This window comes from Nasonia vitripennis, chromosome 5, assembly GCF_009193385.2.
Source record: "Nasonia vitripennis strain AsymCx chromosome 5, Nvit_psr_1.1, whole genome shotgun sequence".
Classification (NCBI taxonomy): domain Eukaryota; kingdom Metazoa; phylum Arthropoda; class Insecta; order Hymenoptera; family Pteromalidae; genus Nasonia; species Nasonia vitripennis.
The window spans coordinates 6,242,111-6,262,329 of NC_045761.1; the positions used below are offsets into that span (position 1 = coordinate 6,242,111).

The 20,219-nt window shown below is 43.5% G+C and overlaps 1 protein-coding gene and 1 long non-coding RNA gene across 4 annotated transcripts; one reads left to right on the plus strand and one right to left on the minus strand.

Moving 5' to 3' along the window:
- Positions 1-72: 72 nt before the first annotated feature.
- LOC100679915 (prohormone-2) lies at positions 73-13,370 on the minus strand. Of its 3 annotated transcripts, XM_031931768.2 has the most exons (9): positions 13,177-13,370; positions 10,857-11,001; positions 10,560-10,667; positions 9,821-9,995; positions 8,431-8,652; positions 4,015-4,122; positions 3,824-3,909; positions 3,365-3,666; positions 1,553-3,139 (listed from the first exon to the last, which is right to left on the minus strand). In XM_031931768.2, the coding sequence occupies exons 2-9, from the start codon at positions 10,999-11,001 to the stop codon at positions 3,056-3,058; spliced, it is 1,230 nt and encodes a 409-aa protein (XP_031787628.1). In that variant the 5' UTR covers positions 13,177-13,370; the 3' UTR covers positions 1,553-3,055. The 3 variants fall into 3 exon arrangements, with proteins under 3 accessions (XP_031787629.1, XP_031787628.1, XP_031787630.1); XM_031931769.1 differs by lacking the exon at positions 10,560-10,667 and having other exon boundaries at positions 73-3,139; XM_031931770.2 differs by lacking the exon at positions 8,431-8,652 and having other exon boundaries at positions 1,737-3,139.
- Positions 10,993-11,315, plus strand: LOC116417638. Its single transcript, XR_004227887.1, has 2 exons — positions 10,993-11,084; positions 11,155-11,315. It is a non-coding gene; the product is annotated as an uncharacterized LOC116417638 (long non-coding RNA).
- Positions 13,371-20,219: the final 6,849 nt, after the last annotated feature.

Here is a 20,219-nt window from a genome sequence, read left to right on the forward strand (position 1 = left end):
AGAAGCTTGTATAACTCGGTCCCCAAAAAGAAAACTTTGAAGCTTTTCGTAGTAGGAAAAAAGTCGGTCAAGTGCATGCGTAGAATACAATTGTTTATTTATCCTCTCTTATCCTTACAGTTAAAAGCTTTGGTTCTCTCTTTTCTCTCATCACCCCTTTCTATTCCACAGTCTGAGAATATAAGCACCATCGAGTTTGTATTATTTTTATCATCATTATTTTTTTTTAATATTTTGATAAAAATCTATTCTGCTTTTCGGATAAAGGATCCCTTACATATTCAGTCGACCTCTCATCTCTGAGAGGAGGATGTGAGTTCGCGCAGTATACGAGTATACACATAAGTACATAAATAAATCCCACTCTAGATCAGTCGCACGAGTTTTGATATTATATCCTTAAATTTTTGTCTACCCCAATTTCACGTATTTTTTGATTTTTTTCTTCATCTGTCTTCAAATTCTCTCAAACGTAAATGCGTGTCTTCAAGAGATTATTTTTTATGACTATTTAAAATATATAGATTATACTTATTTGACCGTGTGTTTCATCAGTTTGTCGCGCGTGCATAACGCGATTGTTGACATGTGTAATTATTCGAACTTGGATCGCGTTTGCGAGATAATATACTTGAATTTAAGAATCATTTACGACTTTGGCGGAAATAAAAAGATAATGCGATTGTCCGCTAATGGAAAAATTTTATTTGGCAAAGATAATAAGTAGTTGACAATGAAAAGTTAACGAAATAGATATAGACTTTTTCTCGATGGCCTTTAGAATTTGCGTCTGTATTATGATATAAAATTATAGATATATAAAAACTATTAAATTCATCACTCATTTATATACTCACGTCAATACAGATTATATATAGACACATGTGTATTAATATACCGAGTTATAAAAACATCGACTTATTACGTAGACTTATAAAGCGTTAATATAACCTGCACCAATGGATATACTTGCGAAATTAATGCATTTTTTAAATTTTATGTGTCCGAACCTAGAGTCGTGCTGATAGATTTTGTTATATAATAATCTCCGACAATTTTTCCATTAGGGATTTCACTGCATTACACAATATATAATATATACGTATTATATAGAATCGAAGGAGACGGCAAAAAGATCAATTCTTCGGTCGAGCAGCGTGAAAATACAATATATAATATAATCACCATCGTCGTCATCACCGCATCGTGCCGCCGTTGTAATACACAAAATATGTATATATAGCCGGAGAAAAATACAATCACGTCTATAGAAAGTCTTTCGGTGGAGGGGTTATTGGATAAATGCTTACACGATATACTTACAGACACACGTATATCTTATTTTCTTATACGGCATTAACTATAATGTTCGTCTCGTCTGCGTATGTGTTATCAGTGTGATCGTCGTTATATGTATAGAGCCTGTCGTCAACGCGTTCCACGATGAAAAAAGCTTTCGCGAAGCTACCATAATATGTGCATGATTCATAATTATTTTGTCGAACGGTCGTGTTGACCGCCTCGACGGACGTTAATTCGAGTTATTTTTTTTTTAATAACCATTTCACTTTTGATCTCGCTTGTATGTCAGAGAGGTTGCCATTATAGGACTGTAATTAATGGAGGACCTTTTTGTTAAAAGGGTTTGCAAAAAGATCGTCTGTTACTGGAACTGGAGCTAATCGAATAGACATTTTGAGGTGCGGAATTGAGATTGAAATGTGCTTCTCGAGACGTCTTGATTTTCAGTTTTTATTTCTTTTTGTTTTTTTATATATATATATATATATAAAATACAGATTCTCTCGCGCCGTGTGTGAATGTGTATATGTCGCACATACCGAATCCATGAAACGAGCCTCGAAATAATCGTAATAAAAAATCTAGCAACAGGAAATTTTCACACACCCTTGACTTTCATGCAAAACTCGGTAAATTTATCGTAAATCAAAGTGAGACAATCATGGTATAATAACATATCGTACACAAAATTATGTCTTCTGAGATCAACATTGAACGAAACCCGCGCATTATCTTTCTCACACAGCTTTCCATCAATACACCGGCTATAACAGACGTGAGGATCGGTCATTTGTAAAACGCTTATACAGAAGTCTATTGTGTATATGCACATCGAACGTACGAAGCGAAGCGATCGAAATGAATTGAAAAATACACAAGGCTATTTCATTTTGAATATATTACTCATTCCGAAAGTCAGCTTGCTTGTTTATGCTCGACAATTCGCGCCTTTTTCTGAAAAGACTAGTTGATGTGTACAAGAAAGATAAAAAAATCTTAGTTTATAGGTATAATACACAGTAAAATTGGAATACTTATGTCAAGTATAGATGCATATTACGCGTATGATACATAATGATACAGCATATCATCGAAGAATAGAGCGTCGCTTCGCTTAGTCCTCGCAACGTAAAGAAAGTGACTTTATTTTGCGTTACCCACACATCTAACGGTAATACAACTGCGCTTACATCTCGAGTTTTTGAAAATATTCCTCGTCGAGTTATGGACTCGATTTTCGGGCTTTTGGGAATCCCACGACTTTATGACCCGACGAGGTACTATGTATGTCTATTACACTAAGCCTCCTTTCTCTGTATATGTAGAATTAACTGCCTGTTTACCTGATATATATATATATATATATATATATATATATCTGGTAATCTGATTCGACTCGAAAGAAAAATTACGACCGAGTGTAGAAACTCGGCTCGAGATATGTATGTGAAAACGAAATCCCGTTCGTTTGCCTGAATAACGCAATAATTGTACGCGGTACAGGGACATGCCCCCCGGTCGGTTTTTGTATTATAACTTCGCAGACAACTTTTCTCCATCGTGTATATTTGTGTGTGTGTTTATGTTCGTGTTTGTGTGTATGTGTCATCGTCATGTCCCAAGTCGCCGTTCGCAGATCCTCCGGGCGTATCTCGTCGATCGGTGGCTTGGATCATGCGTCGTTGGATGTGGACAACGTCGCTCCTTGTCAGTATTTTAATTGGCTGCGACGATGGATGCGCAGTTCAACTGCTTAGTAGAGCAGACGATGCTGGTAGCTTGGGTAGCCTCTGGAGTTGAGGAGGAGACCACTTCGACCGCCGTATGAATCGTAGTTCTGTAATGCGGGGAGAGGCATTTTTCGATTTGTTTGCTTTTTATTCGTTTGATCTCTTCCAACAAATATTCGAATCAAACGAATTCATTGAAAAACGGGTATGAACGCGGCGATCTGGGAAATATTTCAGTGAATCCAAGAGAATTCGATGCAGAAAACGTGAAGCAATAAACACGACGCGTAATTCGCAGTGATAAGTGATATTTATAACCACGACATCCTCACCTGCGATCGCTTCCTGGCGACCATGAACCTCTTCTCGGGTGAGTAGTACGAAGCGTGCTGCTGGAGATACGGCAGTCCATACTGGGGTGTTCCATACTGGACCTGAGGCGCGGTCTCGTACTGCTGTCCCGCAGTGCCGTACTGTTGGCCAAGATACTGGTCATAGTATCCCGACGAAGCTGACGGTCTGTTTCGAGCCAACGCGGCTAATTCCGAGCTGAGCAGGGGCTCGCCGCTGAGGTAGTGATGCTGCTGGGCCTGTTGGGGCTGGCCGTATTGCTGGCTGTCCAGCCACGAGCTACCTGCTCGAAAGAAACGGTCTTGATTTACAAAGATGCTTCTGCTCGGCGAAGGATTTATACTTTATTGTGCGCAGTATAGACCGAATTTGAATTTGTAATCCCGCTGGCGTTATCAGGCGGAAAAGTTTGGAGCGTGAAAGGAAAAGTTTCTACGTACCTCTCGGGTCCTCGTCGTCGAGACCAATCATGTTGGAGTCGTCATCCGCCCCCTCGTACTCCTCGTTACCGTAGTTCCTCCAGTTTCTGAAATTAGAGACCGAGGAATGTTTTTCTGCTCTTCTGGGAACTGCACTAATTACGTTTGCAATTTCGCGGAAAAAGTTCGATTCTGTTTATATGTATACTCACTGACGATTCCTGCGCTCGTTGTCGTAGAGAGTGAGGAAAGTGATCAAGTCCTCGGGATCGAGATCCAATTCGCGCTTGTAGCGAGGCTCCTGATAGTAAGATGGAATGCTGCAACATTAGAGGTAATTGCGAACTTGAATATCCGTAGATGTGGAACGAAAAATAAGAGCTTCTGAGTTTTGAAACTGCGCGCGTAGCGATAAAAGCTGTTGTATTTTGAAACCATTTTTATACATCATCTATACGCCTCTCTCGTATAAATAAACAAAGAATAAGAGGGCAACAGTCAGCTCGTGAACTTTAGCCGACCTGTGCTTTCTCTAGAGCGTTATATAGATATGCACATACATCCCACGGCCTCTATACAGTATATAGCTATAGACACAAGAGGGCAAATAATCGCGGGGGCGAATGCCCGGAGGAGTGCATACAGTCTACTCGCGACCCCCTTTTCCCACTCTCTCTCTCTATTTCTCTTATATTGCGTCTTTTTCCGACGTCGGCACTAGTCGTTTAACGCCGCGAGACTGCTTTGCGCGGCCGGCTTTCCTTTGTTTCGCGCGCACTTTGAAGTAGTCTCTCCTTTTATATAATATGCGATGGCTTATTGTGGGCGTTCGAGCGGGCTTCTTTGACTCGGTATATTACGGCGATTTTTCACCATTTTCCCGAAGGCATTTCGCGTTGCGTAACAGCGGAAATATGCAATACAATGGCGCGACTGACTAGTGCACGACCGTTACCACTTGAATACTGTCTTTTAAGCTACTTAACCCGCCAGATAGAACAGAGAATTCATTCATTATTATGCAGAGATTAAAAGAGCCCACGCGCACGAGTCCTTTCAATATCCGTAAAATAAATGCAACGGCTGCGCTCCGTCCCGGCTAATCTGCATTTTATCTCTCGAGGCGCAACCCGTTCTCTCACGTATTATCCCTCGTTTTTCACTCGCTATACAGGCATATTCGAGGCGTAGGTGTATAGCTGTATAGCGCGTGTCCTCCCACCCGCTCGAGGCAGCGAGTCCTGCCGACTATGCGGATCGATAGCGCGGCGCAGTCAGCTGGTTGGCCAAGCGGCGTGACCCAGTTTCTCCATTCAGCTTTCCGCGAGACTGGGCCGCGCCAGGATCTGCCTCCTGCCATGTATCGTCGGTAGGTATATGTAATGCCTAGTTAGATACAGGACTCGCTCGAGGGGATAGGAGATCGGGATTGAAGCTCTGAGAGGAATTGGAAGATATCTCTTATTTTGATATTTAACGGCATTGGATTCGAATAAGAACAAAAAAAGCGAATACATGCAAAAATTGAATAAAACGAAAATCAAAGCATTACACCCACACATCAGAGCCCATAAATTTTTCGCGAATCGAGAATCGCGCGCGCGCAGCCAGCCACACGGCACCACTCGATCATACAGCCACTCAGACAGACTCTTGTTGTATCAGCTCTTTCCCACGCACACTTGAACCGCCCGCTTTAGGCGCGCACATCCCGCCCGGCGCTTATTTGTCATTCCTCTCCCAACGGCACTACCTTACGTCATTCTCGCTGTATATATCGAGCGCGTCCGCACATATGTGCGGCATCGCTATATAGTATATATGATTGAGACCGAGAGCGACGGGAGGATTTTGATGACGCAATTGCGAGAGCGGACGGCTATTTTCGGATCGAGGACCCGGGATCGTATATACAGAGACGTCCTTTTCGGAAAGAACTGTTGCTTTGAGCTTTGAGTGTATACGTGTTGTACAGCTGTTTTGCATTAAGGAATCGGAAAAATCGATCTATTTATATAATAATCTTTATACGGATGCTGCATATAATTATTCACGCGCGCGCAGAGGAAGCAATTTTTTTCTTGGCGAACGAAGAAAAATAATCTCCGCGCAATCAGTCATCCCCTCCAGCCGCACTCACTTAGTATACTTATATAATACGCGTATCACGCGTGTATATTCGAAGAATGTACGCCCAAGAGATAGATAGATAGATAGAGAGAGAGAGAGAGAGAGAGAGAGAGAGAGAGAGAGAGAGAGAGAGAGAGAGAAAGCGAAGAGAGCTCTCGTTCGTATTCTCTCCTCGTGCGTCATTAATTGCGCTGCTGATGGCCCCTTCTACAACGTATATATAGAAGTCGAGTTTATTAAAAACGAAGCGATATACGCGAGGGGAAGCTCAATTTGATTTTTAATCCTTCTCCCTCTCCCGTAAGGTGAAAACCGAGAAGATAAAGATTATTTTCTCAGTGAACTGCCTCTAGCTCGCGCATATCTTTTTTTTTTTTTTTCAAAAAACAAACAATTACCGAAGCTCAGCGAATTTCGAGGCGCAGTTATGTATGAGCGAACGCAATCAGCCAAATTAAACGTTCGCAACTTGGTCGCGCAGCGCGCGCTAATGAAAGTAGGATAACGACACGCCAAGGATACCCGATTAACTGCGACGCGGCTTGTATTATGTAACGAAAAATGCTCGAGCTCGCTCTGTGTGCGTATCGCGCTTCTATCTGTGTGCACACGGAGTATTATATAGCGAGCTTCTGCAAACTTTCCACGCAATTATCGAAGAGCCGCGGTATACCGCTCGTTTCCAAGGAAAAGGATTCTCCGAGCTTCGGATGAATAATAAATCAGCGGAAAACAAGTGCAGCTTTCGACTCTTGTGCGCTTCTTTAATTAACGAAAGTTTGCGTAACCCAATCGTTGGAAGTAGATAAAGCCCGAGTATGTTCAGACAACGTAGATAGAAAGTTTCGTTGCATAATTGTGCACTAATATACCGATACGTATACATACAGGACTATTACAACGTTTACACGAGAATAGACCAGTGGAGCTGCACTCGAGTTTACGATCGCGAGTTTACGAACCTATACACAGTCGCGTTCGGCCTGGAAATCGAGGCGATCGTTATTTTCCGGTGGCGGAGACCAACGCCCTCAGCTGGCCCCATTCGCGGAGGGGCCGCGCGACGCTTCTGTGTATAGATATATAGATGGGCGCGAGAAGAAAATCTGAGGGACTGCGCGGGAGAGATGCATCATCGATCTTCCCTCCCTCTTTCTAGTCGCGGCGATGATCCTACAGGTGGGCGATGGACGAGCCTACTGATATCAAGAGGTGTCAATTAGCTTGTAAAGGTCGGAAACTAATAATTTTTGTAGTTTAGTATCAAAAAGAATCGTTCGTTCGTATACCTACACTGGATAAGCACTAACTGGAAATTTTCTTCAAACTATTGCATCAACGTATTTCAAATTCGAACTGTATATACGTATATAGCTATTGAAAATCTGGGACAAATTCAAAGCACGCGGTGCAGCCCTTCCAGGAAACTCACGAGCGCACGTGCCTGCGACAGACAGTACATCCATATACGATACATTTATGAGCTTCGCATATTCAGTACGTCCATGTCTAACGTTACGCAATACAGTGCTTTGCAACCACGGATATTAAAGTCGGATTATATTAGAGTTTGACACGTCCGTTTGCACTGTAAAAGTGCGCTCGGCTTCTCTACATGCGGTAAATACGAATCAACTATACTGGAACTGCACTGTGTGTGCAAAAATGACAAAAGTACATATACATCTAATTAAAAAGCTGAATACGTGGAATTAATTTTCCACAAGAGAGCCGCTGGGGGAAGCGTAATCTCGTGTATCCCTTTGAGGAATGATGAGAGCCAGGCTAATGAAAATTTAACGAAGAGAGTTCGCTTGTTTAACATCCCACGCTTACACAGCACGGCAGTCAGTGCAGAGTCGTTGTCAAACATTTTCCGATACGGAAGAAATATGACGAATTCGTCAATACAAATTTTCCAAAAAAATTCGATAAAACGCAGCTTCTGCATTTCATCATTCAGATTCTCTGAGTGAAAACGATCGTCGCATGTGCGCGCGTATCAACTCTTTTCCATAGCGTAAAAGATTCAGGATATAATTCGACCCTGGCGTGGGCGTCGGCCATGAAATATGCAGTTTTTTTCTTTCAAATTTATACACATGGGAAAGCTCGGGACGTAATGCACGTTTTATGAGGACTTATGCTACCGGAACGTGCGTTGACGATTTACGAGACGTCGCCGGAGCAGGTGTGTGGAGTTTCTTAGCGAAGAATATTATAATGTCGGAGAGAAAATAATTACTTGAAGTATATCCGATGCGACTGCAGTATGAAATATATCTCAGCTCTAAAAGGTATTATACAAAACCTTTTTATATTCAATTCCATATCCTTCCTCCCTAATATCCAGCCGACGCGGTAATGTCCATAAACAACAATCTCGCGCCTGCATCTCATAACCGAAAACTCCTGTTTTTCCCAGCTTATAAAACCCGAAATAATCCCCTTATCAACCTCCAATAACCATAGCACACACGTCTCTCTCGCAATATTACCTCCTCTTTGGCTGAGTAGCCGACGACACGGAGGCGGTTTGCTGCTGGGAAGATACCAAAGCTGCTGCTGGTGAAGCGGTGCTGCTGCTGCTGGACGATTCCTCGCTGCGTTTGCGACGATCCTCCGCGCTAAGGCCATAGTAGCGTCCGTATGGCGGCACCAACTCCCACGCGCCGCGCGGCATGACGTCCCCGATTTCATTAACGAGGACCTTGCCGTATCTAAGTTAGAGAGAGAGATAGGGAAATTCAGACTCTCCGTGCGTGGGTGTGTTGTTGTGAAGGACGAGAGCCGTGTGCGCGTGAGCAGTGCATGACGCGCGCGGACAGATAGATGGTGATTGTGTATTCACGAGTCTTTTTCTCCCCCCTATTTTTTTCGACGGAACAAGCGCGCCAATCACGACCGGTATTGTAATGTTATATACCCATCAGGGAATTCTGACGCCAGGGAAATATATGCGCGCTTTTTACTATGCATCCCGCGCGCGAAGCTGAATTCAAAATTTAAAGGCGAAATTTGCCTTTGCCGAAGTATAAGCGAGTGAATTTTGCCGCCGTGTCGAAAATGCCAATTGAAATATCGTATATTCTAGGAGAGGTTCGACAATAATCAGCAGCTCGAATCGGTATTTTTATACCGCGGAGCAAGATCATCATAATGATCGCACGGCCGGTGTGTATTTGCGTCGTGTGTGACGAATGTGTATTAATTATTCGACTCCCCGGAATATACAATTACTCTATCTCTGATCGTGTCAGGAATTAATAAACACGGCGATCGACGGGCTAAAACTGCACCCACCGCAAAATATAGATCCTCTCGCTTTAGCTATATTTCGATCAGATCAGCGAGTGTATTTGCGTCAGCAGCGATCATCCATCTTCGGCTATATAAATCGTTAACACTTGCGATTCTCACCCCTTATGATCGCTGCGGATTATTCTCGCGCGTGTATATAATTACATATACGCGCTTATATGGATTTTCCAAGGGATTAACGAGCGTTATCTATGCATCATACGCACCCACGCGCGCATTGTTGGCCACCCTGGTGTATAACGATCGCCTTTTGTTTTCCGCCGCGAGAGACATGTCCGAGTCCTTTGTTCGCTTATGGAGTGTATTTTTAGTCGGGCGAATTCGAGCTATTCTCGGCTCTATTATACTTTCAAATGCAGCTTCCCATCTAAATTATAGCTTGGTGATGTGAAAAGCTCGCTATATATTCGGAGTTTTGAATGGCGTGCTATATCAGATCGAAAAGCGATTATCGAACTTTTCCCACGGAAAGTTTCGGTCGATGAAAGTTTTGCCTTTATAATATATACCAAGATAATGAACGCGAAAGATTTACGTTTTTCAAAATATCCGACTTTTCAAACTCACTCGTAGCTCTTCTCGTGCTGCGGCATAACCGGCTGATCCATCATGTATCCACTGGGCAGAGCCTTGGGATGATTGTTACTGTTGGCCATTATGGCCGCCTGTTGCTGCTGCTGTTGCTGCTCGACGTCGCTAAGGGCTGAGCTCACGTCGTCCAGGCCCGAGTTGCTAAGCGTTCCTGCGTCATTATACAATATTGCGTTGTCTTTAATTCGTGGATATCGACACTTTCGAGTATTGCAATACAATATGGACGTAATGACACGAGTGGGAAAAATGCGCATGGTTATAAACAGCGGTAAAATTCGCGATGATCGCGATAAAATGAAGTATTCAGCTTTATCGCGGCCGTAAACAATGTTGGTGAATAATTTAGTTATACACAAGCCGTCGATGCATTATATAACACCGTGCGAAGTGCGAAGTTGGTGTTTTTGTTTTGTATCTCCTCCGCTGTAAAATTTATTTACATCGACGTTCGATGCATAATGCAATGTGTACGGAAAATGAGAAGCGCTGCGTACTACTGGTATACACTATGCATTTTTATCAGTTCGATGACGCCGATTTAAATATACGAACTACGCCACTGAACCATTTTTCCAATCGTGTTTGACAACTACTCGCTGTTTACATACACGACACCGATTCGATCATCGACAGAGACAAACGTGTTCCACACATCAATTATTATGATTATTATTAAGTAGTAAATATTTACATTAAAAAAGTCGTGTCTTACTTTTCTCGGCCGGCGGCGAATAATTGTTCGCGGCATTGTTGCTTTCGGCCGTAGCTTGCTGGCGATTTTGTTGGTTGCCGAACATGAGCATCTCTTGCGCTCGTTTGACTGTTGTGTGTCGTGTGCAGAATAGAAAAAGTTTTTTTTTGCTCAATGAGAACGACATATCATGCGCATGAGTGATAAACGAATTGGCTGCGAAGGTGGGCACATATACAATGTACGTATAATAAAATAGACTTTTATGCCGAGCCTCGCGCGAGTGAGCGTAAAAGCGCTCGTGTAATAAAACTATACCTTTAGGCCTCATGGTCTGCTCGGTCTTCTTGGTCTCGTCGGCACTGCTGCTACTGCCGCTGGAAGTCGAGAGTCCGGCGGGCAAGGACTGAACGGCCACGAGCATCGCGCCGAACGCCAGGAGCCACAGCCAGTCTGACAACATCTGCGAAGAGAAGGAAAGAAAATTGGATTCTTCGTTAGTGTCGGGGGTACATAACCGTCGAGCTTGAATTATTGATTCAATCGGTAAGGGCGTTTTCGTGTTCTCTCTCTTTTTTTATGGAACAAACGTGAGGGTAACCTTTCGTTATTTCAGAGATCGGATCCAAGGTGCCTGACTACACGCCGATGTCGTTCACTTGCGCGGACCGGTTTGAAAATGAAATAAAAGGGATAGAAAAAAAAATTTTATTTAAAAGTAGCAACGGTGAAACTGATTGGCAGCAATGAAATAAAACGGAAACTTTTCTCGAGGTACGGCAGCTGCAGTATCATTACGTCGCGGGCGCCGTTAGAGTTGAACTGGAACTGGAAAATTTTATCGCTGGCTCGTCAGCTTGGCCTTTTCCGACAGTAAAAGATTACTCCTCAGATACTGGATTTCGTGAAATACGCTGGAGAATTGCTCTTACTCCACAGTGGGAAATTCCGGTGCTATATACCTGATCGCGCAAATAAAGCGACAAGTATATTTTCAGTCGGGAACTTAATTATTCTCAACGAAATCGATGCGTGTAAACGAATTGCCCGCGTCGAAGCAGCACTTCTCTCAAAACTAAGTTAAACTAGACCTTCTTCCCAAAACAATCAAGTGCATAGATACATATATAGAGTAGAGAGCTGAGTACACCGCGGAATTTGCGCGGCAGTAACGCAATTAGGTCGCGGGTATCGGCTGGTACGGCGCAGCCTAATTGAGTCCTCGACACGAGATGCACTTTGTCGGGGTCGGAGCTAATATACACCATGGATGGAAAATGCTTTTTATCGAGGGCTGATGTGATTGCTATGCAGGAGATTCGCAAGGTCGTCTCTCGCGCGGCTGTATTATATAGAGTAGAATCAGAGTGTGTACAGTGAGGATTTAAAAAAGAAAGAAATCCATGGAAATAGACAACCTCGGGTAGAGTGCGCGGCTATTGATTTCCCGATAGACGCGAACGATACGGTGAGGATATTAAAAATACATGCGCTTATCAGAGATAAAGCTTCAATTATCATCGGACACGATAAGCGAAAGCTGACACCCCCGCGCGTGGATTTTCCAATATTGTACTCTCGGCTGAATTGCGTGTAATGCACGAAAGCTCATGTTTGAGGAAACACAATAATAGTGTTCAATTTCGAAAAAGTCTCCGAGAGACTCAGCTGTTGCTATACCTACACGAGCTTTCTCTCCCCGCGGGTGATTCATCATTTCTTTCGTCCTTCAAGGGATGCGCGTTGCCTAGCTACAATTGCGAGATTAGATCAAATCGTAAGCAATGACTTTTTCATCTCTTGTCTCTCGAAGCGCCGGAAAATTGATAATCATCATCTGCTAGCTGGATTTCATTTTTAATTTGCCCTCGACAGAAGGAGGGGGCGAAGAAAGCTTGTTCTCGATTAATTATAACGAGCTTTTTATCGCCTGGATCAGTATACATATACTGGCGTATTAATAAAGCTCGCGACCTCGATACTTTTGTCCAAAAATAGGTTCGGAAATTAGTATATACCCAGTGAAACCGAAATAGAACGCAAGAGTTGGAAGAAAAAGAAATTCGGGTATGACGACCCATCACTCGAAAGAAAAGTTCAAGAGCGCTATTCCCGGAAGTCCGGAGGAGCTTTTAACGCGAGAAATTACAAAAAGAGCGCGAGCGAGCGATCGTGACGTCTAACCCGACGCCGCGACGCTTGACGTCAATGCCTCGCTCTATACACAGATATACTCCGCGGAAATATCCTCGTATAGGCGCGCTCGAACGTATATCTCTCTATTTTATCCTGCGAAGGGGTGGGGTTAGTAGGATCGCGACTGGCAAGTGCAGCAACTTGTTGCATCGGCCGACCGCAGGTGGCCGAGCCCCTACTGTGTTGGGCACAGCGATGTTTCTCACTTTTCGCTTCAACAGGTCAATCGCTACTCGAGCTTGCAACAGCGGCGAGTAATAATTTTACGCAGTTGAATAACAAAGCTCTCGCGGATAAGTCGGAAATCGATACGCTTGTTGCACCCTTGAAAGTGACGCGGATAAGCGGGCTTATATATTGTAAAAAAAGCTGATGCAAACAATCGATGAGCTTAGCGAGCGTCCGATGCAAAACGAATAGAAATTCGTTATCGAAGACTCACCTTGGCACAAAGCGCTGATATCAAGCTCGAAGTCTCTCTCTCTCTCTCTCTCTCTCTCTCTCTCTCTCCTCCTTCCCAAAGACGATTGCGTATCCTACGTAGAAGCGGCTTGATCCGTCCCGGTCGTACAGTACTTACGAGTGAAGCTCCGCACTCGCAGACTTTCTGCTTGCCAATGGCTCTGTGCCGAGGGCTGCAGCGCCGAGGCACCCCCGATTTTCATCCCCTCCGAGCTCGCGACTCCCACGCACCCGAGCTTGCGCGCTGGAGGGGCTCTCTCTCCCTCTTTCTCTGACGCCAGCCCATTCTTGCCCGCAGCCGCGTCACCGGGGAGGCTTCGCTATATGCGTGTGTGAACTTTGCGGAGGAGGGGGGGGGGGTGGAAAAATTGCGGAATTATTCGCGGTGGAGTGATGTGCGTGTGGTAGACGATATAAAGCGATGAACTATGTGATTCGAGGTGTCAAGTTCGGGTATTTGAGGTTTGGGTTGTGGAATAGTTTCGTTTCGAATGAAACTTCGTGGTCATTTTTTTTTTTTTTGTTTACAAAGACGAGCATATTCGCTTTGTAATGATATAGCTTTGAAGTATACGTACGCGTGAAATTCACACTGTTAATAATTTAATATTTTCTGTGCGTGTGTTCTCGGAAAATTAGACAAGAACGTGTAATTTTAAATTCCTGGGTATTTCCCCCGCAAGGTTATTATTTTAAAAGCTTTCAAGGCATGCCAATATTATGGCTTGCGAAAAACATTTTCCAAGAACATGAATACGAAAATGTATAGTGCGTTGTAATGTAATAAAAGAAAAGCAGAGAGCGAAAGAGAGAGAGAGAGAGAGAGAGAGAGAGAGAGAGAGAGAGAGAGAGAGAGAGAGAGAGAGAGGGAAGGACGACTAGCCGTAAGGACAAGACGATAAAAAAGAAAACACGCAGAGCCAGTTAGAGAAGGTATCGCGAAAGGTAAATAGTGAAAGAGCCTTCGAGTTGAGCGAGTATGAAGAAAAAAAGGTATACAACGTCGAGGGTGGTAAAAAATAAAGGAGAGGAAAAAAGCGCGAGAAAAAATGCGATGTGAAAATTATTTTAGAGCAAATAAATGGATGTGCAGAGATCGAGTCAGGTGCAGAAAATATCGAAAGAATTACGCTGCGAGATAATGAAAAAACGACAGTTCAGAAATTGGTACAAAGAGAGAGGAGGATTGACAGTTGCAAGAAATATTCATTGAATATACAGAGAAATTCTCGGTGTAACGTAAAAAAAGGGGGGAAAATAATCGAAACGTCGAACGGAGCTGCTTTTCCCGTTATATTCCATCAGCAAGCTCGGTGCCCCATCAAGCGCGTCAAAAAGCTCGTTCGCAATCGAGGGAGGCACTCTGGAGACGCTTGGAAGGTCAAAACACAGACGATAAGCATCCCTCCTGCACTGATCGATTGACTGGCGACGAATCGTCAATTCTTCGAGCCCAGTACACCGGGAGACAGAAATTATCAACTTTACAGCGCGCTATATCGCTTTATTTCTCTCACAGCGCTTATGCTCGTCTATATAAACTCGATCCCTGTGTGATACATTTTTTTTCCTATATAACTCCAGTAGAATAATAAATTGGCGAAATCCCTGCAGCCAGACATCAATCCGAATCAGCATAAATTGGAGGAAAAAGCCGCGCGACAGTTCCGTCGGGAGTTGAATTTCAACTCTCGAAAAATTCCGCTGTTTCTCTCTCTTCCTTGCGCGCTCGACACACATATCTGTATTCATAACAGGTATGAGAGCGTCTGACGCAAACCGAAGCTTCGCTACTTGTTCGGAGACACACTAGACGGATATTTCTGGAAGCCTCTGTCTTGAGTCTCTTGGTAAACAGAGAGCGAGAGAGACAACCTCGAGTTCTCAACTTTCGTCCTGATCGCATTTGCATCGTGTACACACGGACACTATGTATATGTATATACGCACACACGTGCGCTTGACTTTATACGCGAGTCTCGTTGAATCAATAGAGAGCCGCTGGCTTTTTACACGTCGAAAAACGGCTGGCCCCCAGGGCTCTACAGGTGTACGTATAGCGAGAGAATAAAGAAAGTCGATGACTAGCACCGGCGGGATGCAGAGAGAAAAAAGAAGAGGTTGTCGATTGAAATTCAGTTTCGCCGCGAGAGACCCACGCGAAAATAAGTCTCTTTTTCTTCTATATATATGTATATATAGATATATATATATATATATATATTTTTTTTTTCGGATAGAGTCGAGGACCTGCGCTGAAAGTTTTGATTTTCAAAGACCCGCTGCGGCAGCACACGTGCGCTATAGATCGATATTATCGACAAGCTCTCTTTTATTTTTTCTTTTTTTGTCTCCCAGGGATTTGCGCAGTTATTGGAATAGAGTCGCAATGAAATTTCAGCGCGAGCGTACGCGATAAAGGTAAAAGGCAGGAAAATCACCTTACGTTGTATCCGATATCAAAGTTCAAGCTATTATGTACCTATACGTGAAAGATCGATCGGGTATCTGTGTGTATAGGTCTAAAATATACAACGCAGTTTGGTTATCGGCGGGGTAAACGCGCAGCAGCGATATATACCGGGTTATATAACCGCGCGCGCACTTTGTGCTACGCAGTCGTCGAGTCTTGTGAATTCGCGCGTCCGTCGGCCGCTTTGACACGGGAGAGTTACCATAGATACCAGAGCAGTTTGTATGAACTTATGTAGGTCGCGAGTGCGTTTGATGCGAGAGCTTTTGGCCTTTCGGTTGGATATCTGCGCGGATTTTTTATTATTGGATGCGTATGTAGGTTTTTGGCGATCGGATGGAGTGATTTGTACACATTGTTATTATACGTTCGTTTCTGGGTCGATGTGGTATCTCGAAAATTATTAGAGTATAGGCGTTTGGGATATATATAGAGAAAATAGGTCAGTTGCTTACTAAGCTGATTTTCACGTGTGTTTGATAAACACTTCCCTTTCTATAGCCTATACTATATGTAATAAAAATTGATGACCGCACGACGATAGAACTAGAATAAAAGAATTCTTTCTCTTATACTTCGAATTAGTACCGAGTTCGAGTTACTCGTTCACGGATTAATTCAACAACAAATTACATTGACCCGCGTGTCGCACGAAAATTTGTTTCCCTCGCTATATAATACTGGAAGATATCCTGCAGACTCGTCGCCCTAATTACATCTCAAACCCACCCCAAAAAGCAATAACCCACAAACGCATCATCAAACCGACCTCGATTATCAATATCATCATAGCTGTCGCGCCCATGAAAGCCTCTCTCGGTTATCTGCATCGCATCGCATTATCGACTCGGTCAAATGCCTCTATCTCGAGCCGTAATCTCCCCGACACGCCATATTGCTCGCCAGAATACAACGCCATATACAACCTCTTGAAGGTAAAGTCGCGAGAGAGTATTAGGTATCCGCGTTCCGAAATTGCTGGACGATATATTCGCTCCGCCTGCATATAGGACTGCACAGGCCGTAATACTAGTTAGACAAGAAAATCGTCGTAATTATTTCGCGAAGGATGCGTGAGCTGACGTCAGGCTCGAGGAGTGTACATAAAATATCGCAGACTGACGAGCACAGAGTTCCGCAGATTCACGAGAGATAAGCTCAAGCGTTTCGATTTAAAAGCACCGCGCAACTTCGTTTATCAACAATGGCGACTTGTTCCACAGCTTTTAAAAGCGTTCGCTATTCTGACAAAAGGGAATTCGAGAGATTGCTTGCCTTCGCTCGTTTTTCTCTCGAGCGAAACTTTTCCGATCGCGCGACACACTTTGGACGTGTCACGCGCAGCTGGTGGAATAGGAAGCCTTAGAGGTGACGATTTCATATAAGGGAAGTGTTGTATAAAAAGAGGAATCGAATATACAGGTGAGGGAGGGGAGGGGGGCACGTGATTATTCCGAGGTATAGTAAATAGTTCGATCCTCTGTAAAAATACGGCAGAACTGCTGTGGACGTATCGTTATCGAGAAATTCCGCAAAGTCATCGTCGTGCAGTAGCGAACAACTTGTTTCATTTGGTCGATAATAGCGACGACCTCTGGCTCGGGAATGATTTATAAAGTTGAAATATAATGTATAGATGTTATTAGTGAGAAAATGAGTACAAAACGGGATCCAATGTTAAATTATTTCATATATGATCATGAGGCTATTTGTAGCACGAAGACATATACAATGCCTTTGAATAATTCTTTGAATCGGCTCTGGTAATCATCGGCAGGCGCAGAGTTCGTACACGTGTATAACTTATTATTTGTTCATATACAAATCTCCAGTATATGCCGGTTTTTGTTCTCTGGGATTTCATCAATTCGCTTGATTTGAGTTTATATTTCATGTGGATGATACGTGATATTGACTTTTTCTGTGAGTGTATTCGAACCCATTTCGATATTTTACGCTTTTTTCCACGTGTAATATATAATAAATATCGTGTCACATTATCATCATCCCACCACCAGCTTCGTCGTTTAACAAAAATTCAAATTATGGCTTCCCACTCATTTCATCTCCGATTTAAGTCCATACTTATCCGCAGTCAAGAATATTCATTTTAATCATTTTCCGACCTAAAAAAATAACAAAAAAGACTCGTAACTCACTCTTGTGCCAAAAAAAGCTCCTTGATATATAATAGCTGCAAATAAAAGCCGCGTTAAGATGCACGCGTATAACCGCCCCATAATTAAAGCCATCCCGCAAGATCTCGAACAAATATTTGCCATCTCCGCAGCCGATAATCTCGAGCTTTCATATATATATATATGAATATGAACGAGTCTTGTTCGTCGCGTTGCCATATCTCATCCGCTGCGTGGGCGGCTGCGCCGCTCGCTTCCTTTTCCAGAATTTTCTGCGACACGTGTGCGCCTGCGTTGGACACAATACAACATATAGTTATATACAGGGACTGCTCTATACTGTGTATTATCATGGGTATTGTTCGTGCGGACACGTGGAAAGTCCTCTTTTTTCGCGCGCGACGAGATGTATATACTTTCCTATCAGTATAGTGTTAATTAGCTGTGCTATTTTTGCGCGCATAGATAGGTATAGCTGCCAAACTCGTTTAAAATTTCCGCGCTTTTGATTCAGCTTCGAGAGCTGTGTACGGATATAACGAGGATAGCTCTCGCTCGTAATGTAAAGTTAATTAAAACTCGGCGTTTACTCATGCATAAAATACACATCGAGTTCCGCGGGGCTCCCGCAACTATCCGCAGGAATTAATCGTACCGAGCGAGAGTGAGTGAGAGAGAGAGAGAGAGAGAGAGAGAGAGAGAGAGAGAGAGAGAGAGAGAGAGAGAGCGACCTGTTGCTTCATTAAAACGCGAACATGTTCATCGCGTCATATAGCAGCGTCTAGGTATAATATGCATATGCCAAGCGCGAAATGTTCAAAAAGCGAATGCGCGCGGCTCTCTCTCTTTTTCTCTAACTTCTTCAATCTATATTCACGCGCGCGCGCCCTCGAAAATTACTCTCAATTATAACGCCGACCCTGAAATTTAAACAACGGCGGCGGCGGCGCAACGACATTAAATCAACTATTCAAAAGCAGCATCCGCGCGCACGACCTTATATTCCTCTCTCTCTCTCTCTCTCTCTCTCTCTCTCTCTCTCTCTCTCTCTCTCTAACAACGCAATATAACCTTCGCTCAATTTACCACGAGCAACGCGTCTGACGACAGATCGACTCGCTTCACTGGACTGAATCAACACGTGCGCGCAGTTTCTTCGCTATTTTTCTCAGTATATACGGAAGGACACGCACACATGAGAAAGCGAGAGAGATAGCTCGTACATGTATGCGTGTGTGTGTGTATATATATAGACGAGCAATAGAGGAAACGACGCCCCGAGGGTCCATCCTCTGATGTCTTCGCCGTCTTGGCAGAGCGAAAGGGAAAGAGCGATTAGATGTATACCTATATATAGTGTATTTATAGCATAGTGGAACGCGTATATGCGAGAGTTGCTCTTGCACTTTATTGGCTTGGATAAGGAAGATGCTCCTCATATTGCGCGCAGCAGAACTTCTATTGTGTAAAGTGCAGCAAGTCATATTTCGTGGGTGAAACTTTGAATAATAATATCGATACGGCCATCGAAGCCTTAAAATTATATCTAAAAATATCAGCGAACCCTCTAGAAGTCGAGAATCGACTTCTTCTCTCCGATTTCGAGACATGTCGGCTGCTCATAAAACAACTCGAGTCTCAAGAGTCTCGAGAAAAAACTCTGTACTGGAGCGAAGAGGAGGTTTAACAAGCTGAATGTAAGTCCGTCGAGACTCGGGCGACTCGTAACAAGATAGTTCTCCGTCGAAAGCGAACACCTCCTCGGCGTGAGCCATATGGAGATATCGATATTCACGATGTCGGACTCGTATCCCGATGGAGCTAAAGCTAAGAATTCTATTAATATATATATATATATAATATAATAGCGCGTATCCCACGGCTGAAGACGTTTGATGGGACGTGACAGAATCGTTTAGGTGTATGCAAAGATGTAGGTTAATCAACATCGACGGCTCGGCTTTGCGTCTATTTGATCTTTCAATTATTGACTGTCGTGGTTTCGAGTCGATATTCGCGTTTGGCGTCTTTGCCGTCGGACCGTCGTGGTTGCGGCAGAATCCTGTGACGTAGCTCGAAGAGTATAGGGTTTGCCGTTTTCCTGCCCTTCGCACGTCTGACGTGTTGTATAGGTTTGTAACGAGAGAATGAACTTGTACTGATGTCCTTAGAGCGATTCAATTTACTTATAATGTTGGCCATCGATGCGATGTGATTCTAATTTCAATTAAGCTTATTCTGCGCGGATGCCTTTTCGCACTGAAACCTATATACAAACGCTAAATCAATATTGGTGCATATATAATTTCAGGTGCTGAAATTCTTGCACCACAAGCACAATCTATTTACATGTACACAGCCAACGACCGAACGATAAATTCTCTTCATCGCATTATCAAGGATAATCCGCAA